Source organism: Pygocentrus nattereri, chromosome 6 (assembly GCF_015220715.1).
Source record: "Pygocentrus nattereri isolate fPygNat1 chromosome 6, fPygNat1.pri, whole genome shotgun sequence".
Classification (NCBI taxonomy): domain Eukaryota; kingdom Metazoa; phylum Chordata; class Actinopteri; order Characiformes; family Serrasalmidae; genus Pygocentrus; species Pygocentrus nattereri.
In genome coordinates, this window is record NC_051216.1 from 39,129,309 (window position 1) to 39,157,140 (window position 27,832).

Genomic DNA, 27,832 nt, shown 5'->3' on the forward strand with positions numbered 1-27,832 from the left:
TATCAGTAATCAGTCAGCAATTAATAGCTGGCCATGTGCATGATGCATGTCATGCTTGGCAGGTATATTTTAATGTGACTAATTTGTATTGTCTTAGTGTGTATATATATATATATATATATATATATATATACCTGGCTAAATACAGCCCTCAAAGCACTTACATAAAAGCCTGAATATAGACTTTTTCTCAGCATACACTGCTGCATATGCAAAAGAGAAGTGTTAATTAACTGTGAGCTTATTTTTCTTCTGTTTCCTTTCAGTAATGCTGAAGGAGAGGAACACTTGCGCCAGAGGAGATTGCAGCTTCCCTTTAGCCTCACCACAGGTGAAGCGGTCCTCTATGATACCTCTCCCACTCTTGACATAATGAGTCCAGAAAGTAACAACAAGGAGCCTTCCATTCTGAGTGGGATTGACCAAAAGGCTATGGATCCTCGCTCGATCCTCGCTTCCATTCAGAAACAGGACAAGACTATCTATCAGCATCCCACTGAGCCTGAGTTTACAGTGGATGAAGCCTTCATGGATAGCTGGGCTCTCTTCAATGTGCCCAGTCATGCTCTGAAAGATGAAACCATAAAGGAGGAGGAGAAGGACACTGTTGTGTCCATGATTGATACTTTGGAACAGCTGGCTCAAGATGGAGACCTTTGCGCAGCCCTTCAGCAAATGGAGGTGGACAGCACGGAGTTGAAGGAGTGGGAAAATGCTCTTTTGAGGATGGCCAAAGAAAGCAGTGGCAGTGAAAAAGGCCTTAGCTTTGATGAAATCCTCACCAATGACATCTTCTCTTATGTGGAGGACGCCTTGTACAAGGAAACCATCAATGGTCCACCACCACAGCCGACTGCCCCTGCACCAGCCAAAACCAACCCATTCAGAGGGCAGTCTGGGCAGTGTCCTGCAACTACAGTGAATCATGAATGTGGATTCTCCACTGGTCACAGCTTGGATAGCAGAGAAGCAGCCAAACATGATCTAAACAAACTGGACTTTGTTGGAAGGGCTCAGCAAGAAATAGTCGCAGCAGTTAGTGCAACTCAGATCTCACAGAGACTTTCACAATTGGGTCCAAATGCTACCATGGGACTCAGCATTCCAGGGAATCAGGAGGATACATCCCTGCATAACTTTGTAAATAATTTATCACAGACTGGCCTCTTTACATTCGACAGCAAAGAATTGTTCAGCCAGACCCAGAAGCACTTGGGTCAAAAAACAACATCGAGCACACTCATTATCCCTTACAATAGTTGGGAATCACAGCAAACTTTACAGAATGGCAGAGACAAGGCCAAGGTGCAAACCTCTCTAATGTCCTCTTGCCAGTTTGGGTCCTATCCTGTAAACCAGACTGAAACCCCACAGATGCATTACTTGCAAAATGGTTTTCATCAGTCAAGCCAACCAACCGCCAACCACTGGAACAAAACGGATTTGGGTACAGGGAACCACAGTCCGTCCTTGTCCCCATGCAAGAGTCACGTATCATCTGATGTCAGTCCCCCTTGCCCAAATCTCCTAAAATTCCCCCAGCAGAGCAACATGCAGCCTTCGGAACAGTGGAAACAGGCACTCCCAGAGCAGCCCTGTCCTGTCCTTGTCAAGAATAGACTTGTACCCGAGAGTTATCAGAATTTGGAAACACCTGAATTCCCTCTCGTGCACCTCTTGCCAGAAACTTCTCCGAGCTCCGCTGATGAATGCAAAAGCATAACCAATGACGCTTACCATACAACGAGCAATAGACTGGCAGCTAACCACTGTTCTCCACTCAGCAGTTGCATGTTTGAGAGTCGCTCTCCACTCACAAATGCAGATCAACCGCATCCTCAGGCCCAGGCAGTGACCATTGCATCATGCTTCAAGAAGACAATACCTGACAACCAGAGTCCACCACAGGCATCCTGTTATTTTCAGTGGATGAGGAATGAGCCAGTGGTGGGCACATCTTCAATTCCGCAAGAAGATGCCTGCATCAGTCCACCGTCTTGTCATGTGGTGTCTGGTGTCTCCAAAAGTCAGAGTGTCTCCCAGCAATACAATGACTGCAATGGACAGATACAGGTAAGGATTGTTACTTTCTACTTAATAGTTGCTTATGATTTGTACACTTGTATCGGATAATTTGGCAAATAAAAAGCTTTATTTATTTATGTATAAGGGCTGCAACTAACATTTTTTGTATAATTTATAATTTTTTATTCAATTAACCAAGTAATGAAACTGTCAAGGCTGGTTGAATTTGATGTGGAAGAACTTGGCTGGCCCTCACAGAGCTCTGCCCTTAACCCCATCAAACACCTTTGGGATGTACTGGAACAGAGGTTTCGAGTCAGGCCCTCTCGTCCAACATCTGACCTCACAAATGCTCTTCTGGGTGAATGATCAAAACTTCCCACAGCTACACTCCAAAATCTTGTTGAAATTCTTCCAGAAGAGTGGAAGCTGTTATAGCTACAAAGCGAGACCAACTGCATATAAGTGCCTATGGATTTAGTATAATGGGGATGTCATAGGCTCCTCTAGGTGTAATGTGTAGGTGTCCCATAACGTTTGTCCATATAGTGTATTTTGCTACAAAAATGCATACTTCTATCATGTGTCATTGGGACTAGTTCCCTCACTCTTTTGATATGTGTGTTGTGATTCTTTTAAATATGGAATATGACTATTAGAGCTTGAATTGGGCCTGAAATCTTGCCTGAGACGGACTCGACCCACAAGTTTTGAGTCGGACACTGACTCGAGGACAAGAGAATTGACCCAAAAGTCCATTGCCCAAAGTGCTGAATAAACCCATTTCTAATCATACTGCTGGTTATATTAGCATGGGGACAATAGCCATCATTAGATCATGGATGAATCTGCTTAAATTGATTTATGTATCAAGCAGCACCAAATGTTTTAACAAATATTTCAGGCTTTATTTGATATACACTATTTTGCATTACATTGTTTTTTGCTTGGAAAAATGTAGTAACATATTAAACCCCATTGGAATCTCCCACAGATTGAACACCATCCTGTGGAATACAGCTCCTCTTTCTCCATTCCTCCACTCGTAAAAGGAATCTACCTTTCTGAGAACGGCAAAGCCAACTGCTGCAACCTCTAAGACTCCTCCCCATTTATCTGAATCCTCAACGTTCAGTGGACATCAGGGTTTTGACTAAGAATGAACTCATTTATGGACGTTTAAATAAGAATCCACAGTGAGTTTGCGTTCTCTGTGCTCTGTCTAAAGGACTGCACTAGTGTTGTATAGTAAAATGTGGAAGAAAAGGGCAAGATTATTATTTAATTAAAGATTAAATGTGGGCATTGATTATAATTATAGAAAAGTGCACAGTCCCTACTAGAAATATGTTTGGCCCAAATTGGTGCCTTGGTTAGGAAATTATTGTTAGGTAAAGAAAAATGCTGACCTTAGCTGACTGAGTGCACTGAGTGTTCTTTCTGCAGGACAATCTGCCCTCGCTTCGTATTCTCAAATGTAGTGGATCAGTAATGGGTGGTGTGATTTAACACAAAATGACCCCCTCCTTTCCTGTTCTGATTAGTGGCTATTCTATCACATATGCACAGTAACCCTTCCACAGTGTACCTACGAGATACTTATACTGATCTTTAATGAGTGTCATTTCAGAGCAGGCCATGAAGCCGAAAACCCTCCACCGAGACTGTGGTATGCTTAAACGATGTAACGCACAAATATCTTTTTTCATGACATAACTTATATAACTTGACCTATGTGGTTACATGGCTTTACGTGATTTTATTTTTTCATATAAAGATCCTGCTCAGTGTAAGTCTGGCCTATAAGATACAAGGATATTCACAAAAGCTTTTTCGAATCTTATTGCAACTGATATTTTTTATTTTTCTCATTTATTGTGATATAATTTCCTCTGGCAAAATGTTTATACTGGCATATAAAATGAGTTTCCAAGAATACTTTGGAAATAATGTTTATATAAAAAATATTTCAATTGCAGTGCCTCGGCAGTCTTATTTTACCTGGAAATGTTACTTGATGTTATTTTTATCAGTATTTGTGGCTGATCTCTTCAAAATACACGAACATTACATATTTCAATATTTCATACTTTGTCATAGTTATAAATGCAGTGAGTTTTATAGACAAGTCCAGAACCTAAACCTTCAATACATGGATACAAAATCATCCATCCATCCATTTCCTAAGCCGCTTCTCCGTCAGGGTCGCGGGGGGGTGCTGGAGCCTATCCCAGCAGTCTTCGGGCGGAAGGCAGGATACACCCTGGACAGGTCGCCAGTCCATCACAGGGGATACAAAATCAATTCCCAAATTATCCCCAGTGAAATTTTCTATATATACATATACATAGAGGGAGAATGAATTGGGAGTGAAATCCAAAAGTCTGAGACCACATTGGAAATCTTAAAGTTTAGACTCTTTTCTAAAAATTTAAAACAAAGAAAAGTTATCATGAGTAAAGTTGAGAAGAAATATTCTAATTCTGCACTATTTCTAGGTCATGACTTGAAGCAAATTTGGGAAATTGGCCATAATGAGGTGTTTGTCATCTTGTTTTTAGTCTCATCTCTTCCAGTGAAGCTCGTTTTTGGATGACTTAAGACAAGGTGGATTTAATCTGCTGACCAGAGGCTTTTACACAAATTTGTGGAGTCCATGCAGCTTCAGTACACACCGTCATTACAGCACAAGAGGACACACCACCAAATACTATGAAACTCTGAACCTTTGAATTCATGTTAAAATTTCAAAGAATATATTTTTATTCAAATTACTTTGCTGATAATAAACACAGAACTACAAAGTACACTACACACACACACACACACACACACACACACACACACACACACATATATATATATATATATATATATATATATATATATATACACACACACACATATACATATGTATGTGTGTGTGTGTGTATGTATATATAATTTTTTTCCACATAATTTTGGGCCATTTCTGTTGGTCTGTTCATCAAGAAACGCATTGCAAAGGGCAACAGGTATTTTCAAATTATATTAAAAAAAAAAATATATATATATATATATATCGCTGCAATCCCACAACTTCCTCCAGGTCATATATATATATATATATATATATATACACACACACATTGCTGGCTGGATATTTTTGGTTGGTGGACTACTCTCAGTCAGACAATGACACTGAGGTGTGAGGTGTGCTGTGTCTGATCCAGTCAGACCAGCGCAACACACACTAACACACCACCACCTCGTCAATGTTACTGCAGTGCTGAGAATGAAACACCACCCAAATGGTACCTGCTGTGTGAGGATCCATAGGGGTACTGACCACTGAAGAACAGGGTAAAAGGGGGCTAACAAAGTATGCAGTGGACTACAGTCTGTAATTGTAGAACTACAAAGTGCATCTATACAGTAAGTGGAGCTTACTTAGTAAAATGGACAATGAGCGTAGAAACAAGGAGGTGGTCATAATGTTATGCCTGATCGGTGTGTATATATGTATATATATATGTGTATAATATATATATATATATATATATATATACTGCTCAAAAATAAAGGGAACACTTAAACAACACAATATAACTCCAAGTAAATCAAACTTCTGTGAAATCAAACTGTCCACTTAGGAAGCAACACTGATTGACAATCAATTTCACTGCTGTTGTGCAAATGGAACAGACAACAGGTGGAAATTATTAGCAATTAGCAAGACACACTCAATAAAGGAGTGGTTCTGCAGGTGGGGACCACAGACCACTTCTCAGTACCTTTCTGCTTTCTGGCTGATGTTTTGGTCACTTTTGAATGTTGGTGGTGCTTTCACACTCGTGGTAGCAGGAGACGGACTCTACAACCCACACAAGTGGCTCAGGTAGTGCAGCTCATCCAGGATGGCACATCAATGCGAACTGTGGCAAGAAGGTTTGCTGTATCTGTCAGCGTAGCATCCAGAGGCTGGAGGCGCTACCAGGAGACAGGCCAGTACACCAGGAGATGTGGAGGAGGCCGTAGGAGGGCAACAACCCAGCAGCAGGACCGCTACCTCCACCTTTGTGCAAGGAGGAACAGCAGGAGCACTGCCAGAGCCCTGCAAAATGACCTCCAGCAGGCCACAAATGTGCCTGTGTCTGCACAAACGGTTAGAAACTGACTCCATGAGTATGGTATGAGGGCCTGACGTCCACAGATGGGGGTTGTGCTCACAGCCCAACACCGTGCAGGACGCTTGGCATTTGCCAGATCTGCCATACTTTTTTGATCCCACAACCGGGGAAATTCCACCTCCGCATTTAACCCATCCGTGAAGTAAAACACCACATACACACTAGGGGGCAGTGAGCACACTTGCCCGGAGCGGTGGGCAGCCCTATCCACGGCACCCGGGGAGCAGTTGGGGGATAGGTGTCTTGCTCAAGGACACCTCAGTCATGGACTGTCGGCCCTGGGGATCGAACCGGCAACCTTCCGGTCACAGGGCCAGTTCCCTAACCTCCAGCCCACAACTGCCCCAAAGGGCATTACATCAAAGTTGGATTAGCCTGTCGTGTGTTTTTCCACTTTAATTTTGTGTGTGACTCCAAATCCAGACCTCCACTGGTTAATAAATTTGATTTCCATTGATGATTTTTGTGTGATTTTGTTGTCAGCACATTCAGCTTTGTACAGAACAAAGTATTCAATAAGAATATTTCATTCTTTCAGATCTAAGATGTGTTATTTGAGTGTTCCCTTTATTTTTTTGAGCAGTGTGTATGTATGTATGTATGTGTGTGTGTGTGTGTGTGTGTGTGTGTGTGTGTGTGTGTGTGTGTGTGTGTGTGTATATATATATATATATATATATATATATTAGCAGCATGTGAGTGCAAACATTATGAAATGTAAACTTTGTAAAGATTGAGGTCTTATAGCAACATTCAAATAATGTAAAATACTTTAATAATGTTAACTTTAAACACTCAAACGCTGTGAGTGAAAGCTAAAGTACAATGTTCTGTCACGTCCTTTTGTCCCTCTGAGAGTGTCTGTTTCTCCCCTTCTGTTGTAGCCGTGTGCCTTTTTTCATGTACCATGTGCTTTTGTTGTTGTTCTGTATCTCCTCCCTGGCCCTGCCCCCATGTTATCTGCTCCACCTGTCTGTGTTCCACCCCTCATTAGTTCCAGGTGTTTCTTGTTTCCCCTCTGTGTCTTTATACCCCTGTGTTTGTTCAGTGTCTGTCTTGCATTGTGAATGTACTTGCGGATGCCACTCTGTTGACGTTACCTTGTCTCTTGTTTTTGTACATGTTGTAGTTTCATTTTGTTTTTGTCATGGACTTGTCTGTTCTTCAAACCTCTGCACCTCTGGACTCTAACTCTAAAAGCAACTCACGTTTGCATCCTGCCTCCTTGCCTCAACTGTTGCACGTCCATTCACTTCGGAGCAGATTTTTATCGGATGCTTTAACAACATGAAGATAACAGAAGGCTAAAAGCGCCATCTGGTGGCAGCAGGGCAATCTCTCACGGAGTTTGGTATTAGGCCTTTGTAAAACTGTTAGATGTTACTAAATAATTCAAAAATGAAGATGTAAAGAAATACAGAAACAGCTGGATTTGATTGTTTATTTGTTTACATTTAGTTTATTGTTTGGTATGGCTCAGTGTTGCAGTCCTAAGAGAAAAGTGGAAAATAATAAAATGCATCATAAATTCCACATTTGTGCCTTTTCAACAACAGTGAAATACATTCTAAAAATAAAGCATTTAACATGAGTGCATATATATTTACAAAAAATGAAAAAATGAAGCATTCAGACCTTACATATTTATAAGGTTTATGTACAACCCCATTTCCAAAAATGTTGTAACGCAATGATGTGCAAATAATTTAAAGCCTATATTTATTTGAAAATTGCACAAAAACAATGTCAAATGCTAAAACTGAGAAATTTTATAGTAAATTAATACTTGAAATATTTTGTAATGCTCTATGTCTACCAAAACACAGAGTCAGAGTCAGTAGGCGGAGACTTATTTTAGCCATGCCCTTGCATTTTAGAGCAGGAAGTGAGACTGCATCCCTGTCCCTCATGACCACAGGGTGAGCAGTTAGATCCCATTGTTTTGAACTAATTGTGTCCCAAAATCTGAAAATCATCTGACCTGATTCCCGAGAAGTAAATATTTCTCTTATATATGGAGGTATGGGTGTAAAATGTTTGCTGAGATAATTAGATTAATGATATTTTATAACATTGCTTCACTTATCCTCACAAACACTGTGGAACAATAAAACCAAACAAAAGTGTCCAAGTACGGAGGAAAACTGGAGCAGTACTTACTTAAAAAGATTTTTTGTGTGTGTATATATATTTAAAAAAAAAAAAAAAAAAAAAAAAAAAAAAAAATATATATATATATATATATATATATATAATTTTTTTTTTTTTTTTTCAAAACCAGGAAATAATTTACAGTGAAGTAAATTAGTCAAAATAAATATGGTAAGAGTCTTATTGCTGTAGTGTTGATTGAAGCAGAAGCAATACATGTGTATAATAATAATAATAATAATAATAACTTTTTGTGAATGTGAAGCAAAATGCTCGTTTTCTATTCTTTTATAGATTTTGTAAAAATAAATATAATGAAATTAAAAAAACTTTGTATAAAAAAGACAACAATATGAAAATAATAGATATATTTTCTACCCCAGAATCACAAAATAAACGTCTATTGCCAATATCTTTTCTAAATGTTTACAAGAAGCGTTTAGAGACGTGAGTAGTCATTATGTAGAGGCTGAATCCCAAATGGTTTCCTACTCCATATGTAGTGCACTACGGTGGTTATGAAATACAGACCTCTGCGATTTAACAATGATTGTCCAAAAGAAAGCCTTAAATATTAAACTACACGCAGCACGACTCTTCCGTTAACATTTAGCGTACTAATTGGTTGTAGGAGTCATGGCGTTATGACTTATGTAGTGCACTACGTAGGGAGTAGGGAGCCGTTTGCGATTCAGGCTGTGTACATTTTCGCAGGCTTTGCGGTGAACACGCGCACACGGATGACGCAAAACTCCCTGGACGGCGAGGGCCCTTCAGGAGGACGGGCCGAGGGCGATATTAGAGAGAAATATTTCATTTTCTGATTATAATAATTAGTTTTCAGAGATGGCGTTACGTGTTGTTCGGTTGTTCGTGCCCACCGGTGCAGCAGCGTTCAGGGCAGGCGCGGCTGTGCGGACGGTAAGAGCCGAAAACGGAGAGTTTTAACCGGAGCCCGGATTCATTCTGACAGAAACCAAGGACACAAACACACACAGGCACGCAGGGCGCGGTGTTTAGGTTACTGAGTTAAATGCTTATAAATCACTCGTTTCTAGAAAGTGTGCTTAGGTCAGAGAGACCAGAGAGAGACAGATGAATATGAGACGCTTTTCTGTTAAGCTTGTTTTGACATTGAACATAAAAACTAAAGGCTAGAGCCAACATGCACCGGCTCTGCAGCTCTTCTCTTAGCGTTCCTGTCCATATCCCTGAATACTGTGGCAAGATACAACCGTTACTGCCTCTGGAGAAAATGTTTGGCCATTTATTAATTAAAATGAGTTTTCCATAATTATGATTTATAACATGGTTGGTCATAATTATGACATTAAGTCGTAATTAAAAATATTAAAGCATAATTTGCATAGCAACTCATAATTACATGCTCATACATATTATGAGAGAGAAGTCGATGCTGAGTCATAGGTTGCGTCCCAAACCGCCTAAGTTACTACAGTACTAACCAGCGTGTAAAATTAGTGCACCATGGCTTGAAGCGCGTTCATTAAAGCAGTATGTAAAGTGTAGACGTGCGGGGATTGGGATGCAGCCATAAACACTTTCTTTGTTATGTTCAAAGTCATTATTATGACTCACTTAATGGCTTTATATTTTTTTTCCAGTGGCAGATATGAGCTTTCATAAGATTTAATGTTGATCAGTTTTGTGATTTCTCTCAGTTGTGGAAGAATTTAGTGATTGGATTTCTGGATTATGGCAAAACAGTTTGCATATGAAAACTAAGCTGCAAAATAACCTTGTTTTGAATACGTGGTTTTTATGATGTCACATGTTAAGCGTTTAAATATATTCATCCATTCGGCCTAAAGCAGCCTAGGCCCTATAATTCACGCTGACATGATAAGCAATGTTTCAGCCCAGAGTGCTTTTTGATTGACACACAATGCAGGAAAGGCAATGTGAAAGGAGCTCAATTACATATATTGGTCGCACATTATATACATATACGTGCATTATATATGCGCAGGAGCAAAACGAGAGGTTGGAAAATGGTCATGAGGGCTTGAACAGATCTTGCACTCTCTTTTTAGTGTAACATGCAGTTGTTTGGTGTCCCTATAAGATTGATATGTTCATGTGATGACATCATTTATCACAATGATGATATAATATTGTCTTTGCTTGTGAATTGAGGTTTTTCAAAGTGCACCTATTGCTGGCACAGGTATTCAGTGGTGCACGCACAGCTTGTTAGAGATGCACCGATATGAGAATTCCAGGCTGATCCTGATGTCTGAAATCTTTCACATACGTGCAGAAGTCTTACGCATATAGTTGATATGACCTGGTTTGAAGAACACAGGTTTGGTTCCAGGTTTCTTATCAATGTCCCTGAGGTATCACATGGATTTGTTAGATTCCATCAGCAGCACTCTTGCTTTAACTTAATGATTGAATGATGGGTGCATTGGATCAACTAGGTATGGATAGGAGCTGTAAGTACTGAACTTTCTCAAGGAGAGGTTTGAAATGCTAACACAATATACAGGGTGAGTCAAAAGTCACAGGGCACCTTTTTATTTTATTATCGACTTTCATCTCCAGGGTCATCTCAAACAAATTGTGTATGCTGAGAAAATCCACAACAGACACCACCTTCAGCACCGCATTGTGGGGGATTGTGACAGCATTTTTCCAGAGATTCTCATGCGGTTTCATAACGATTGGATCCTGCGCCTTCAGCTCTGTGTTCTGCACCAGGGACAGCACGTTGAACCCGTCAAATAGCTGTGCATCACAGGCAACGTTCCCAGTTGTTGTTGCAACTTTGTGTAGATAACTTTTGAACCACAAGAGATACTGCAAATCTGATGGCGGCCATGTTCCGGATATAGCCTAAAAGATAGGCCCCCTCACCCATTACTTGCTGGGGTATTCAGATATGTCTGGATTTTCCCTTTCGTTTCTGAAATAAAACGGTGTCCTGTGACTTTTGACTCACCCTGTACATGAAATCAGTGCTTTGTTGTATTGATATTGTGTTCATTGTAATGTTAGTGTTTTCTGAGCAAATAAATACAGAAAACATATAGCTTTTTAAATATATTTTTTCTCAGGTGCCGTTTACACAGTACTGTATCTGCACATTCACATTTATTGAATGTATAAGTTCACCTGGACAAGCGGTACTGAAAAATGTAACACTTACTTGCAATAGGATAGAAGAAAAACAGGTTGACATTTTTTGTGCAGTAGCCCAGCATTGCCTAAACGTTTTGTTCTTTCTGAGTGCGAAAAATATGTCACGAAATATCGGCTTTGAATACATGCCAGACCTAAACTGTCCAATGTGAATAGTTGTATTTTTTAAAGTAAAGATCTGCTGATATCAGTGTCCTTGTGTGTCCCTAAAAGCCAGTAGAATGGGATGGTCTTGAACAGCTGCACATGAGCCTAAGGTCTCCATGCCCAGTGCCAGCCGTGGGCTACTGGGGTATAAAACCTGGGTGGAAAGATTGTTTTTTGGAGTGACGTAATTACTAATCAAATTCTCACAGCAGTGTACAAACATCTAGTGTAGTGTACTCCAGAAGAGTACCTGAACTGACTCGGGCTCCTTTATAGGCTGGAATCCACACGTCGACAGTCAGAAACCTGCGGTATGGATGGTGGGCATATGCTCTGGGTGAGAGAACAACTCCCAGGTTCAAGGAGAACAGCAAGATTTTCTGTATAGACGGCAATCTGGCATCTGGAAAAGGAGCACTCGCACAAAAATTGGCCGACAAGATGGGTAAGTACATCTTCATTGCATTTCTGTAAAAATATCATGGCAGATTATGCTGGTGTGTCAGGGTGAAAAATGAACTCATTATTTTTGAGCTCAAAGATTATGCTTCCAATGTTTGCAGTGTGAAATGGTAGGGGAAAAGCTGCCCTGTCAGCCCACCTAAATCTTAATGAACATTTTTCTTATTTTCTTATGTTTTTGGATATGTACAAAAAAACTTTTAAAACAATTACGAAAGTTGTATCGGGGCCTTTTATGCCTATTAAGCCAACCTAAAAAAAGCTCAGTGCTTTTTTAGCTCGGGAATAAAAATGTACTTTATAAATGAATAGGCTGAAGACTATATGAACAGCAGGAAGACTACAGAGTGTCCCAAAAAAATTATATAATTTGAGATGTGAATAACTAAGTAAATACATGTTCTAGGCAAATGAAATTAAATAGGTTTCATGTTGAACAATACAAGATTTTTTTCTTCACATACAAGCTTCAGTATGTGCAGCGCCTGTGATACAACACACGTCAAGTCGGTAGTCCAGCTCCTGCCAAACACGGATTTCCAGTGCTGTTCTTACATACGTTCTGGGGCTTCACACAAATGTTTCTCGAACCTGATTGACGCTACCTTCCGATACTGGTGGTCGTTCAGATCCCTTTGCCTGGACAGTCAGCCTCCCTCTCCTTTGCCATGTCCAAATCTGCTTTCTATTTGGTGCATTTTCATAGAATTTTCTCGAAAATGCACGCTGCCCACTCTTGTATGACTTTGTATGTTTTTGAACATATTCTAACACACAAAGTGCTTTTTAATTTCTAGTGAATGCCATTCTTCAACCTGGAAAAAACACATTCAAATTTACACATTTTATAAAAATTTGAGATCATTTGTGGGAGAATTTTTCGGGACACCCCGTATTTTAAGAAGGACCTATAGTGTTTAACTGGGATTTACTTTTCATTCAGATGTAAATGAAAAAATTTTTTTTTCATTGAACGTAGACCTGTTCCCATTTTTAACAAGACTGATTTCTGCTCTGTCCCTGAATGTTATGAAAAAAGGGATGAGAAAAGCTTTTAGGTTTCAATTCTACGGGTAGCCAATTGTACAAGTAGCCAAATGTATCATTTAAGCCCACCACGTATGTAAATACTAACATTAAAATAAAACAAAAAAAACATTTATATATGATATAAATGTTTTTTAATTAGAGTACATTGGCTTGCAGTGTGTATAGACCTATTGGGAGTTTAGTGGATGTCACCCCCCAATGCAGTTTATCAATCTTACTTCATATTAAAAACCAAAACAGTTGTTGTTAAGTAAAAAAAAAGATAATTCTACTTGCAGCCTTCTTTACGTGTTGCTGCTGTTTTGCTCCAGCTTGTTCCAACTTGTTCACAAATCTCAGAATGTCATATATTGTGAAAATGTCTTCAAGTATCCTTGGGATGTATTTTTACCATATTGCCTTCCATTACTTGTATTTAGGTATGCTGTACATGCCTGAGCCTGATGTGCACTACCTGGACAAAATGACTGGCGAGAAGGTCCCTCTGGACACATCCTACAATGGAAACTGCAGTCTGGAGAAGTTCTACATGGATCCCAAAGCGAGTGATGGCAACTCTTACCGCCTGCAGTCTTGGATGTACCTCATGAGGCTCCTGCAGTACACGGACGCCATCGAGCATCTTCTCACTACAGGTATAGTACAGGCATCGACTACGACTAATTCCTTAGTTAATATTAGTACATTCAAACCACGGCTCTACTAAATTCAGATGTACCACCAATTTTAAAATAATGTCTTAGCTAATAAATGTAGAAATCTAAACACCGTTGCTTTAACCTGACCGTGACAAAATGAGAGCTAATCAAATTGAATACCTGTATATACCCCTTTTATCTTTTTATTATTCTGATAATTTCTTTTAAAATTTTTTTTTGGTTCTGGCCAACTAACATACCTGCAGCATTAGTGAAATAATTCAGTATCTGCTGAGCTGCAGCTGTATGAATGTTATCTCTATGTTTGGAGTTAGAGTTAAACCAAAGCATGCTGTGTACAGTTTAGAGTTTATTAGCTAAATTATCTTAGTCATAAAAATACTGTTAGTAAGCTTGGATGATAATAGAAATTTAGGCAAATGATAATTGTCTAAAGACAACCTGAGCGACGTTTATAACATACAGCTACTTATGTGAAGCATGAAGTCATCAAGCAGCTTATTTTTTTCAAAGTAGGTAAAAAAATCAGCATTAAATATGTAGCAAGACTAGTATGTCTAACGATAAAAAGCAGTGCTGTTGACTGTACTACTGTGATTTTGCTTAACGGAGTAATAATTTTACATTCTTTATGTTCTTGCCATCTGCATAGTTAATCAGTTTTCATGTTGTTGCAGTATATGTTGCCACTGTAAAAGTGATCTACAATCGTGAAAATCTCGAGTTACATCAAGCTTAATGTTTGAGTTACAAATTTGTTTGATTTGGTTAACTCAGAAATTGGTAGACACTTTTTTTTTTTTTTTCTTTTCTCTCTCTCTCTCTCTCTCTCTCTCTCTCTCTCTCTCTCTCTCTCTCTCTCTCTCTCTCTCTCTCTCTCTCTCAATTTAGTCGTCTCCAATTCCACCCACTAGTTAGGATTCCCCCAATCACACAATACTACCAATGCTAGGAGGGCAAAGGCTAGCGTAGGCTTCCTTTGAGACCTGTGAAGCCATCCATTATTAATTATTATTAAGCCAGTATTTAGTGTCCTGTATGCTCATTATTAGTTAGATTATTTTTGTTTGTCTAGCTGTACAGATCTGTTTTTATTGCCTTTTTCAGGCCAGGGAGTCGTCCTTGAACGGTCTCCGTTTAGTGACCTGGTGTTTGTGGAGGCCATGTTCAAGCAAGGATACATCAGGAAAGAGTGTAAGTGTTGTGGATTAGGTTGAAGCATTTTATTTGGGGAATGTGAGTGTATGTCCAAAGGTTTGTGTCCACCCCTTTTTAATAGTGAATTCAGCTGTTTTAAGGTACACCCACTGCTGACACAGGAGTTCACATGCACTCAAAACTTGTTAAAGCTCCATAGAAAAGCATTGCCAGTAGAATACTCTTCTGATGTATGTGAGAAAATATGTAAAGTCATTTATCTGGGCAGTAAGCATTTATTTGTTTAAAAAAAAGCAAATTAATAATACATTGTGATTGCATGTGAGTGTGGCAGCTTAACTAAAGTTTTCCTCAAGGAAGCCTACAGTTACCGGACAATCCCTGGTTTGTTTGTGGTTTTATTTAACCTTAAGCGCACAAGAAGGGATGAAGCACTGATATTTGCCTTTCTGGCCTTCAGGTGTGGATCATTACAACGAGGTCAAGAGTGTCAGCCTCTGTGAGTTTTTGCCCCCTCACCTAGTCATCTATGTGGACTCTCCTGCTGAAGAGGTCCAGAAGAAACTCAACGCTTCTGGAAAAGTAAGTCTTACAGCTGCCTGTGACAACAAAATGTAGTAACAAACAAGCCAGAACCCGACCCACACTCAGGACTTTGAGTCTCAAATCAAACACTCTCGACTGGATCTGCTAAACTTGTACCTGAAGCTGAACCGAACCAGCTTGTGCTCGATCGAGTTGGATTGTCACAGATACACCTTGCCTTGTTATTGAGTGCTTGAGTTGATCAACAGAGAATGATGTGTTGGGATAAACTTGAATTTTACACATCTGTAGTTCACTAGCAGTAATTATTACAGTATATTTTTGCTGAAGCTACCTAATAGAGAATAGCATCCACCTTCCTCTGAACAAGACACCAGTCCTGCTGTGCTAAAGTTGCTCTGGCTACTGCTTGTACTGCTGCACTTAAGTTTATTTTAATTTCCGACAAATCACTGCATTTACATTACACAGAACCGATCTTGCATATGATGAAACCAAATACTCAGTAGTATGGTAGTTATTACATCGCAAATAGTTTATAGCCTATTTTCTAAAGGATTAAAGAAATTTTAGATTTTTAGGGTAAAATTTCTCTAGTAAGTGCCTCTGAAATGCTTCTAATTGAACCCATCCCATCACTAACTCCCTTTGAACAGGCTTCTGAATGCTTTGCTGTCAGATCATTCACATTTTCAAGCTAGGCTCAGGTGCTGAAGATTATTTGTACTTTAAACATCTGAAGTTTGGCAAGTCTTCATTTGCTGGGGCTTTTGTTCTGAACTGAGTCCAGAGTAAACAGGTGGAGTCATTGAATCATTTGTGAAACTGACGTGTTTCATGTGTTGCTCCAAGACTGATAGTTGTTTGTCCAGATGTTTGATTCTTTTTTGTTGGCTAGATGTTCTGATGTTAGTTGCATTTGGAGTAATGTAGTAATGAGCAATTATTATGTAGTAATTATGCAATTATTTCATATGATGGAGTTCTGTAGTTTCAGATGTAATGCATTGGATGATTTTAAGAGAGCTTTTCTACAATTGTGGTTTTTTTGTCTCTTATTTTCTCCAGCCATATCTCCAAAAGGTACAAATCGACTACCTTAAAAGCATTGAGACTTCATACAAGAAGACGTTCCTGCCCAAAATCAGGTAAGCTAGCCTGATTTATTCATCCACTCTGAGGCTGAGGAGCCATGCTATATTAGATATTTTATAGATGTTGGTGTGATAAATTTGTGTGTAGTGAAAATTCCTTCATGGAAGTATAAAATATCCATCATATCACCCACCCCACAACGTGATATGTTAATGCACTAAAATTATGCATTATTAGCACCACAATTTTTAGAACACTGTAAGGTATGTGGTGTAAGGCTAAAAGTTGTATACACTATATGGTCAAAAGTATGTGGACACCCCTCCTAATTAGTAACCACACTTATTGCTAACAGGTTTATTAAAAAAAGAAAAAAAAAAAGCAAGCACACAGCCTTGCAGACAAACACTGGTAATAGAGTGGTTGTACTAAAGAGCTCAGTGACTTTAAACGTGGTGCAATTATAGGATGGCACCTTTACCACAAGTTGGTTTGTGAACTCTCTGCCCTGTTAAATTTGCAACTGTAAGTGCTATTGTTATGTAATGGAAGCATCTTGGAGAAAAACATCTCAGCCTCAAAGCTTTAGACCATACAAACCCAAAAGACTGGGGCCGCCAAGTGCTGAAGCGTGAAGCGTGTGAAAATGCTTGTCCTTGATTGCATTACTCAGAGTACCATACTGATTCTGGAAACATCAGCACAAGAACTGAACTTTGAGAGCTTCATACACATAGCTTTCTTTGGCCAAGCAGCTGCACATAAACCTAAAATCACCTTGCACTATGCCAGGCAATGGTTGGACTGGTGTAAAGCACATTGGACATTGGAGCAGTGCAAACATGTTCTCTGGAGTGATGAATCCCGCCATCGGGCAGTCTAATGAAAGAATTTGGATTTGGTGGATGCCAGGAGATCGCTACCTACTGGAATGCATAGTGCCAACAGTAACATTTGGTGGTAGAGGGATAATGGTCTGGGGCTGTTTTTTAGTTTGGGTCCCTTAATTCCAGTGAAGAGTAATGTTTATGCTACATTATACACCAGTTAGTTCTGGCTATGCAAGCTGATTGGTTGAGAAGAGTTCTAACTGTGCTGTTATTTTGGCATAAGTGTTTTTTCTTCACCAACACCATATTACACTGCTGTGACGCCATTGCTAAGCAATGACTTGGACAGCTGTAGGAGACACTCAAACCATTTGAAAGATTTCACTTTTTACTTTGCGCACAAACACAAAATGGATACTTTTAAGACCCTTTGACCTGCAGTCAAATTGGTCAGACTCTCAAGATGAGACTAAACTAAATTCCCAAGCTGTCAGTACCACTGAGCAAGCTTTTCAGTTTACACCTAAACAACCTGGAATCCGCCAGAAATAAACCGAATTACATTTGACAAACAAAATGGCCTGTAAGATGCTTTATAGACAGGCTGGAACAAAACATTAATATTGGTCTAGCAAAAATAAAAAGACAACACTGAGCTATACTTGATATGGTGGCTGTTTTATGGCTCAGTCCGTACTTCAAAAGGTGAGGCTTACAGCATAGTGTGCTAATTGAGCTCCATAAGGACATAGTTTGATGAGTTTGGTGTGGAGGAACTCCATTGGCCTGTACAGAGCCCTGACCTTAACCCCATTGAACACCTTTGACATGAACTGGAATGTTCGTTGAGAGCGTCGTCCAACATCAGTGCCTGACCTCACAAATGATCTCTTGATTGAATGGGCACAAATTCCCACAGTCACACTCCAAAATCTTGTGGCAAGACTTGACAGTAGAGTGGAGGCTGTTACAGCTGCAAAGGGGGCAATTTTATATCAGTGAACAAGGTTTTGGAATAGACTGTTCAGCAAGCTCATACAGGTGTGATTGTCAGGTGCCCACATACTTGATATCCATATAGTGGATATCAAAATTTTGCCCGAAGTATTTGCATATTGGTGCAAAGTTGATACTCAAATTTGAAGAAGACAGTAGTGCGTCCTGCTATGATGTATGGTTTGGAGACTGTGGCTCTGTCTGAAAGACAGGAGGCTGAGCTGGAGGTGGCGGAGATGAAAATGCTGAGATTTTCGTTGGAAGTGACAAGGATGGACAAGATTAGAAATGAGCAGATCAGAGGGACAGTGAAGGTGGAGCAGTTTGGAGATAAAGCCAGAGAGGCCAGGTTGAGATGGTTTGGACATGTGTTGAGGAGGAATAGTGGATATATTGGTCAAAGAATGTTGGAGATGGAGCTGCCGGGTAGAAGGAGAAGAGGTAGACCTCAGAGATGGTTTATGGATGTAGTGAAGGTGGACATGGAGATGGTTGGTGTAAAAGTAGAGGAGGCAGTGGATAGGGCAAGATGGAGGCAGATGATCCGCTGTGGCCACCCCTAAAGGGAGCAGCTGAAAGAAGAAGAAGAAAAAGACAGTCTGAACTGACTGCAAATAAATAACTTGGCACACAAAGCACAAAACTATACTGACTATCAGTACTGCACATTCTGAGACCTCCTCCTGGTTATGATTGGTCCAAATATACTATTATCACTTGTGACCCCTAATAGACAACTAAATGTTCACTTTACACATGTAAAGTTTTCTTTTAGTGTTCAGCAGTGGTCGCGTGTCATTCATTTTTCAAAGGAAAAGACGACATTGAATCTGTGAAACTACTTTGAAGTTGAGGCAGATTGACGATATTGGTGTACCTCACGAACCAATCTGCTTTGTTGATGGTTTTGTTGAATATTTTAGCTGTTAGTTAGTAATCCACCAAATCGACACACTGTTTGTATTGTCTACAGATGATGTCAGACTTTCCTTTCTGATATTGTGTTTTCAGGTGGTATTAAACCTGTAGTGCAGATGTTCTTGAGTATGTTATACCACCTATTGTTATTCAGCATATGAATTTTTATTCATTTATATTCAGGAGTGAATATAAAATCTCTTGTGTAATGTCAGTTACATGTCAATCAAAGCAGCACACACATACACTGTATAGAAACTTGCACAAGTTTGTTTTTTGCTGAGTTTGTACCACCATTGTCTGTCACTGTAACTGCTTTTGTTTCAGTGAGGAGTCTGAAGTGCTTGCCTATGATACAACACAAGCCCAAGATATCGAGAGGGTAAGTCGAGCTAAAGCCTTTCTATCTGTTACTCACACAATCTTTACACTCAGTTTACCTTGTCCAGACATATTTTTCTTCTTATTTCCTTCTGCTCATTGTTTTCCTATGGCACTTTTCATTCTTTTTTCTCAGGTTGCAGAGGATATTGATTATTTGAAGTTTGAGAAAGGTCCATGGATAGAGCAGGATGATGTCACCTTCCATCATATGCGAATGCTGTGAGTGTACATTTTAGAATATGAGCTCGGTTTCCGTCCGACTGTTGTATAAAATTCAAACAAATAATTGAAGTATCACACAAACATGATACAAATTAGTCGTGTTTTAGTTCAGTCTGTGCAATAATAATAAAATATGATAATGAAAATAAAACTGACATCTTTAACGTGAATGGGTAGTATTAAGCTGATGTAGGCTGAATGGGTGGATATATTTAAATACATTACATCTGTTTCTGCATATGTACCGTATGTATGAATTGGGGAACAGTATGTTTTGAAACTTTAACTGTGTTTACATCCTACGTCAAATTTCAGAAAGTGAGGGAAATATCAGTTTTTCAGTCCAGACAGAAGCATAATATGTACAAATCACTGCTTAGAAGACAAATAATACATTTTAATGGCTAACTCTTGTTGGCTGGCTTGTGATCACATAGATTGGTGTTTGTGTCAAATGTTTCAACGCAGCACAAATTTGACATATTTTCATAATACAGACTTTCTCTGTACTCATAAACTATTCATGTAGTGATAAAGCCTTTCCGTTTGTTACTCGCAGAAGATTCACACGCAGGTTACCTTTTCCAGACATATTAAGTGGATGTAAAGTGGAGACCATTCCAATTTATATTGATAATGATGATACCACAAATACCTTTACAGCATAGAATCTAACTGTATTTGATTCACAGTGTGTCACAAAATAAAGAATAATATAAATATTCTTACAGACCTAGAGACTGGTTTCATGGCCCAAGTTTGTAGCTGCTGTGTTTGGCCAGTTATAGCAGCGTCTTTTTTTAAAAAGTCCCATCTAAAGGTGCCACATAGCTGAATCCATGGAACATTGCGGTTGTTGTCTTTTCTGAGCAGGAAAAGTTGAGTCATGCTGTGTTCTGAATGATATTACAGCAAATAGGAACTTCCCAGAGAGCAAGTTTGTGGTTCAATCGACTAAGTGCAATCATATCTACACGCATATTGGGTAGTAAGTGCAGATGATAAAACCAAACAATGTCAGGAAAGGTATGAAATGGATACTCTATTTATTTTACAGACATTGGAGCAATATCCCTGTGGGAGATATTAACATTCAGCTTCAGTGGTAAACCCAGTGAAAAGCATTGTTGACAGTACAGTGTAAAACATTTTGTACAGCACCAGAATGAATTTGGAGATGTGAAAATGCATTTATTGTTGTTTTACAGTGGAATCTGTTATTGATCTTCTGATGTGAGGTGTAATTTTACCATTATATGCGTTTTCTTTACCCCAGGGTAGAAGATAAACAGAAAGTGGCTAATATGACTGCAATCCCCAGATACATCCCAGAGGTCACCATCGGCGCTCATGAATTTGACAAAGGCTTCTACTCCTTCAAATCTGTATGTACATTGCAAACATCTGCAGGTCTGAATGTGAGAGATTAGATTACATCTCTGTGTGTGGTAGAGGGGAGGGGGTGGTCACTCACATGAACTTTCTGGCAATACAATATGGGCTATAAGCTAACATGCTAAAGGCTGTTGGAACAACTGGAACAGAAACGACAGGTTTCGCAGTCCTTGAAAATCCAATTCAATTTGCATGCAGGAAGAAGGAAATAAGGAGTTTTGGAAAGTGAATAAGGATTTGGGAAAACACATTGAGAGACAAACTCCTGCAGCTCGTTGCGTCAACAGGGTTTAGGCTTGGTTGTAAGTAAGGTCTGTTATAACTTACTGAGCATAGATTATTGCACTTTTTCAGGCCTGTACCCTGACCATGTTTACCTGTGGTCCTCTTGCTGCTCTTTATGTTAAACCTTTGTAAATCTGCACCTCTGGCATAGAGCAAGGGATTTTAATACCTATCAATGTTTTTCTATTTGGGATTTGTTCTTAGGTAAGAACAGAATCGATATACACTCAAGAGCACAAAGGTGTGAACAATTCTTAAGTTTAAGAAGAAAGATATTGGTGAATGATGCACATTGTTGCTTACTGACTAAAAGACTGACTGATAGCCATTGTTGAAACATGCACATATTTACCTATAACTTTATTCAGTACTGTGGTGTTGAAGTCAATCTATCTAATGCTACATTGGTGAATAAATGTAACTTTAAGAAGTCCATACAGACAGTCACTCACACACTCACGCCCAGGGGCAATTTAGCATATCCAATTGGCCTGACTGCATGTTTTTGGGCTGTGGGAGGAAACCGGAGAACCCGGAGGAAATCCACGCAGACACGGGGAGAACATGCAAACTCCACACACAGAGGACCCTGGTCACCCAGCCGGGGAATCGAACCCAGGCCCTCCTCGCCGTGAGGCGACAGCGCTACCCACCACGCCACCGTGTCGCCACTTTAAGAAGTGATAATTCTTAAAAATAGTCATCAGCACATCAGACCATACCCTGTTGAATATCGTGTATAATAGACACTTACATGACAGATGCCATGCAGCTGGTGACAGTCCATTAAAACTAAACTAGCTTAGTGTTTTCTGAATCCTGCAGCGCCCACAGGTAAACCTGCATTGTGCATTGTGAGAGTGCCAGCATATAGAAAATAATTCAGCAATCCTTCTTAAGTTATTGAAACAGGATACATAGTATACTTCTTTGGATATTGGGTCTTGAATTAAGTTGAAAACATGTCCAAAGGTTGGCTTATATAATTTAATTGATGCAGAATGCCTGTTATAGTCTTTTAATTGGTTTCATTTCTCACTGTAGTTAATTTTATTATCTTTTATAAGATTTCTTGCTAATAGTGAAAATATTTATTGAAGGAGGCTAGTTACTTCTCCTAGTTACTAAGCAACATGGTCTATAACTTGACCTAACTCTTTATTGTTCCAGTGTGACATTAGCACACATTTGCTGAGAAAAGATTGAGAAGAATCCTTAACAAATGGCAGTTGTTCAATATGCTGTAAGTGATTTGGTACCATCATCTCTGCTAGAAAATATTCACACCTGACCTTTAAGCCCACGCGCTTAGAGAGTAGTTTTTCCCTCGCTGCGACCAGGAGCGTAAATTACGTTATTGGATGTTTCCGACTGACATTTTATTCAGTGCTCTGGTTTATTGCAGAGTGTGCGGAGGGCAATGGGAATATGAAATACAAGGGCCTGCTTTGACTTTATTTGTGCACTCCAGCCAGGGGTCCAGTCATGATTTACTTTAATTCATAAAGTGAAACATGCCATAAAGGCCATTTAAAACAACAATAGCGTACATTCAGCAATGTTGTGTAAATTATACTTCCTATTTTAAATTGTAATTTCATGCATATCACACCCTGCTAAGTGTAATAAACCTGATTATTCAACATGTATGTTGTGTAACAGAAGTCACAGAAGCCAGGATTTCACATTGTATAGATCTTTTGTTGAAAATCTTTGGAGCCACATTTATTAAACACCCACTGACATCACCACTGACTGTATATGTGTAGAGCTGCATTGAATATTTACTACAAATTAGTAAAAAATTAGAAAACAGTGAAAGTTACTACGAGAATGTAATGAGTCATCTATGATGTTACCACATGACATTTAAGTTCGATTATCAGCATATCAGTTTTCTGATCATCTTGTATAGCATTTTAAGAAGTTTCCTTGCCCACAAAAATGCCATTGCAAGGGCTCCCGAGTGGCGCAACCGTCTAAGCATTGGCCCTATCATCAGGAGATCACTAGTTTGATCCCTGGTGATGCTACAGCCATCCGTAGACGGGAGTCCAAGAGAGCACAATTGGCCTCGCTCTCTCTGGGTGGGCCCCTCCTTCTTCCCCATCACTCAACGCGATACTTGTCAGTGCAGGCGTTTGTTAGCTGACGTAACAGTTCTGGCGGTAGGCGCTTTTCACCGAGCGCATTCAGCTGTCCAATGACGTTGCGAGAGCGGCAGTTTGTAAAGAAGCGGTGGCTGGTGTTTCACAGGTCTTGGAGGATGCCTGTGCTAGCCTTCACTCTCCTAGCGTTGATAGCATCATGTGATTGGGGTGATCCTAATCAGCACATAGAATTGGAAATGACTAAATTGGGGAGAAAATTGGGTAACCCCCCCCCCCCCAAAAAAAAAAAAATCCATTGCATGATGAGTATACATCTTTTATGCAATCACAACACAATTAGAAACGCTTCTGACCAGGCATATCACAATTATTACATAATAGTCTGATTGTAATTACTTGTCCTGATTGAAATTATTTTCCACAGCTGTTAATTTTCACATTACATTTACATCACAACAGGATGTGAATTGGGGGTGCTTCAGTGGGTTAAAGCAAATACATGTAAATGAAGGACAAAACACTTTTGTCGAGATGTGTCATGGGTCTTACAAAAGCAACTAAGGTTTTAACTTTTGGCCTGTGCTTTAACATCTGAAGAGGGCAGACGTAAGTTTGTTTATTTGAGCTCGAGCTGCGTCTGTCATTATCTGGGAGCTACTAAACAGCCCATTTACCTACTTTATCATTGTATTATAACAGTTGCATAAAATGAACAAAAAAAAAAAGACATCGTTAATCACAATTACTTAAAGGCCAGTTAATGATCGATGGGTGTGTGTTTGGCTCTTCTGGTTCAATGACTCACCCACAGCCCTAATGGATTGGTATGCATAAGTATGACTTGTTGAGTACAACCGATCAATACATCTCAGTGTCCTGCAGTATGATCAGTATTACTGGATTAGTCGAAGGCTGGAGCATGTGTTGAGTAGGATTGGGTGGTATAACAGTACTGCAGTATTTAAAAAGATGACAAAATATTGACGTGTCTACATCCGAATGGGTAAATAAACACATTTTACCTATTTATATTTTAGAGAGGTCATTGCATTGGTGGCCTGTAATCTCAACAGTAGGGCACACTAAAAGAAAGAGGATAAATAAGAGCCTGAAAATTACTCAGAAAAACTAAGCATGAAAGCGTCTCAGCCATGGCTAAGAGCTCCACTCACCACAGAACATGTTCGATTTCAGCTTTCCCTTAAACACCAGTCATTAGACTAGAAGATTTCTGAGAACACACAAACAAGTATCATTTTATCATCAGTTAGCTGGAACCAAGCCTGTGCTGTGTGACATTTGGCCTGCTAACTAAGCTATCATTAGCTATCATTATCATACGGAAGAGCTTTGAGTTTCATCAAAAAGCTTGACCTTGCTATGCCAAGTATTTGACTAATGAATACTGCTGTGCTTGTTCAGTAAGCCTATCACAGAATATCTATTTTACTTTATTCTGTAAAATGTTCTGGCCTCTTTGCCTGCTGGCTGTTTCTTCAGTAAACACTGGAAATACCTGAGTTAAGTGGCACAGGACGGATAAAGAATGGCTGGACTGTGAAGGCAGCTCGCCAAATACTCTTACTGGGTGACACCAGCAATTTAGAAGCAGCTTTCCTAGGCTGCAATGCAAGAGTCTTTGTCTAGATCACCTTGTCAGTGGACATTCCCCATTGAGAACCCGTCTTGCTGTAAGACCGACCTTAATCTAGGTTGGCAAAACTTGCGCTGGGAAGCCATTCGTCTTGCCTTCATGTAGCACTTAGGAAGAGATGAAAGCCATTGTAAACTGCCCTGCGTTCCACTTGCACCGAAGGGAAAGGAGTTCATCTGCTTTCATTAGGAGACTGCTGAGCCTTCACAGCCTCTATGGGACTTTAATACCCCCTCTATCTGTCTTCACTATCGTGAACTTTCTCCTGGCTCCTCTTACACTAAAGCACATGGAGGCAAGGCTCAACTGATGTTATTTTGGTTCTGTATGATCAGGTTTCGTGTGACCAAGAGTAGGAGATATTTGTGCAGTTGATTTGGATGGTATGTTCATTAAGAAAAGATATTCACTTGGGAGGTGTGCACTGGTGGTCACTTAGGATTCCCATATTTTATAATGTTAGTGAAGACACCAAAATAACACATGCAATACATTGTGGCTGTAGGAACAAACTGTGCTCCAGTTTTTTTTTTTTTTTTTTTTGTCATGTTTCATTTTTTGACATGGATGTCAATACATTTGTTGATAAATGGACCAATAGAAATTGTCCACAATTAAGATTTAATCAGTAACTATATACTTAAATATTGATTAATGATGCATAGATACTGGTATTGGGTATCAGCCAATTACTGTGCTCATTTACTTGTACTTGTGCTCAATTTTAGCCTTTTCAGCATTTCCTTTTGACGTCTGAATACACGCACTTGGTACACAATGATCTACTCAAACATACAGTATGAATCACCAAAGAACAAGATTTTTAAAATCGCAGTGTATGTCTGGCTTTAGAGGACTGGCTTTTGTTTGACCATTGCTCCGAAATGGATGTTTTGGAAGAGTCTCTTAACTTGGTCTGGGTGGTAGAACAGCAGGAAGAGAAGGAATTTAAAGGCAGGCTGATTGCGGATGTGACGATGTGACAGCTACAGGTATTAAGCATTATATTACAGTATAGTCTTCTAATGATATATTACATTGTGTTCACTTATGTACAATGTTATCAACAGAAACGTCCTAGTTTTTGACCGATTTTGACCGAAATGCATGTTTGTGTCACTGAAAAAAAATTGCTTGTCAGTTAATAACACATTGGCTTTGTTTACATGCAAAGATTTTGCCAGTCCGATTGAATTTATTCCGATTACAGATTTAGGATGAGGTGTTTATATGCACACTCTATTAAACAATTTTATGGTCACTACAAGTAATCCGAGGCAAAATGGAGTACCACTTAGAGTAAACGTTACCATGACAGTGAGATCCAGTCCTAGTGAGATGAGTTTCCAGTTGGCGCGTTTGTGTTTTTAACTCCTTTAAAATGATGTCAGACTCAGAAAAACACTTCACATGTAGTTATTAAGGAAGTGGTGAGAGGAAGACGTCATGTTCTGAGACACGTAAGCTGGACATCAGTCCCACCGCCGTCTTTTAAAGATCAGAGCATAAACTTCATGTCCTTTGCAGACCAGTTTCTGCTCCCGCCATGTTGAACATTATAAACCTTTGCTATGATGCGATGCACATCCGCAGAACATACTTAAATGTTCTGATTGGAATGTAATCGGATTCAGGCGTTTATATGTCTGTTATTCTACTATTTAATGGATTATTTACAGGATTACCCACCTCGTTCAATCGGATTGAAATTGTATTCTAAACTATTTGTATTTTGGACTATTTCACTTGAGGTGTTTACATGGAGGTATTCTATTCTGATTGAGCTATTAGTCGGATTATTAGGCTGCATGTAAACATATCCATTGTCATCATGGTTGTTTTGCCAGTGCTGGCAGTAACATCTACTCGTGGTTTCTCCCTTTAGCTTCCAGGGAAGAGGTATGCAGAGGGTTACAATGAAGATGCAGGAGACAAAGGTATTTGGCTGAAGTGAGAAGCTTACCGCTAACTGCCAACCTTCTCAGAGATGCACCAACATGACTTAAGGGAAGGAGCAGCTGTTGGAGAGTAAACCTTTTTTTTTTTTTTTTTTTTTTTTTTTTTTTAATTTAATCCTGCTTCATTTGTTTGTCCACATCCTCTGGGAGGGAAGATTGTGTTCTGCTGTTCTGCGGCTGAACTTCTGTAAATTGTTATTAAGCAAAAATAAACTCGTATCTGTTTAAAATATTACATATGAATCTGAATCTTTTCAATAAAAGAACATTAACATCTATATAGGTTTCCCTTAACACATGTAGTTGATCAGCCGAGACGCTTGCTGCAGGTTGCTTTTTTGCACTGCAGCTTCATGGCTGATGTAGCTAATAACCAAGCTTATAACCAGACCATTTAGAATGAGCAAACAGCACGCACAGTATCGTAGGCTAGAGCGTGATGATTTAAGCAT

At 39.4% G+C, this 27,832-nt stretch overlaps 2 protein-coding genes across 2 annotated transcripts in view; both read left to right on the top strand.

Moving 5' to 3' along the window:
• LOC108425964 (aryl hydrocarbon receptor-like) overlaps positions 1–4,000 on the top strand; it is a 43,105-nt gene extending 39,105 nt beyond the window's left edge. The window contains exons 10-11 of the mRNA XM_017695071.2: positions 267–2,073; positions 3,020–4,000. Coding sequence (XP_017550560.2) covers positions 267–2,073; positions 3,020–3,124 — 1,912 coding nt within the window. The 3' untranslated portion in view covers positions 3,125–4,000. The remainder of the gene's footprint in view (positions 1–266; positions 2,074–3,019) is intronic.
• A 5,086-nt stretch (positions 4,001–9,086) lies between these two features.
• Positions 9,087–27,615, top strand: ndufa10 (NADH:ubiquinone oxidoreductase subunit A10). The gene is made up of 10 exons (XM_017695070.2): positions 9,087–9,266; positions 11,934–12,102; positions 13,589–13,804; positions 14,936–15,022; positions 15,447–15,568; positions 16,601–16,680; positions 19,699–19,753; positions 19,889–19,974; positions 21,254–21,362; positions 27,308–27,615. Exons 1-10 carry the CDS (start codon positions 9,192–9,194, stop codon positions 27,374–27,376), a joined length of 1,068 nt encoding a protein of 355 aa, XP_017550559.1. The 5' UTR covers positions 9,087–9,191; the 3' UTR covers positions 27,377–27,615.
• Positions 27,616–27,832: the final 217 nt, after the last annotated feature.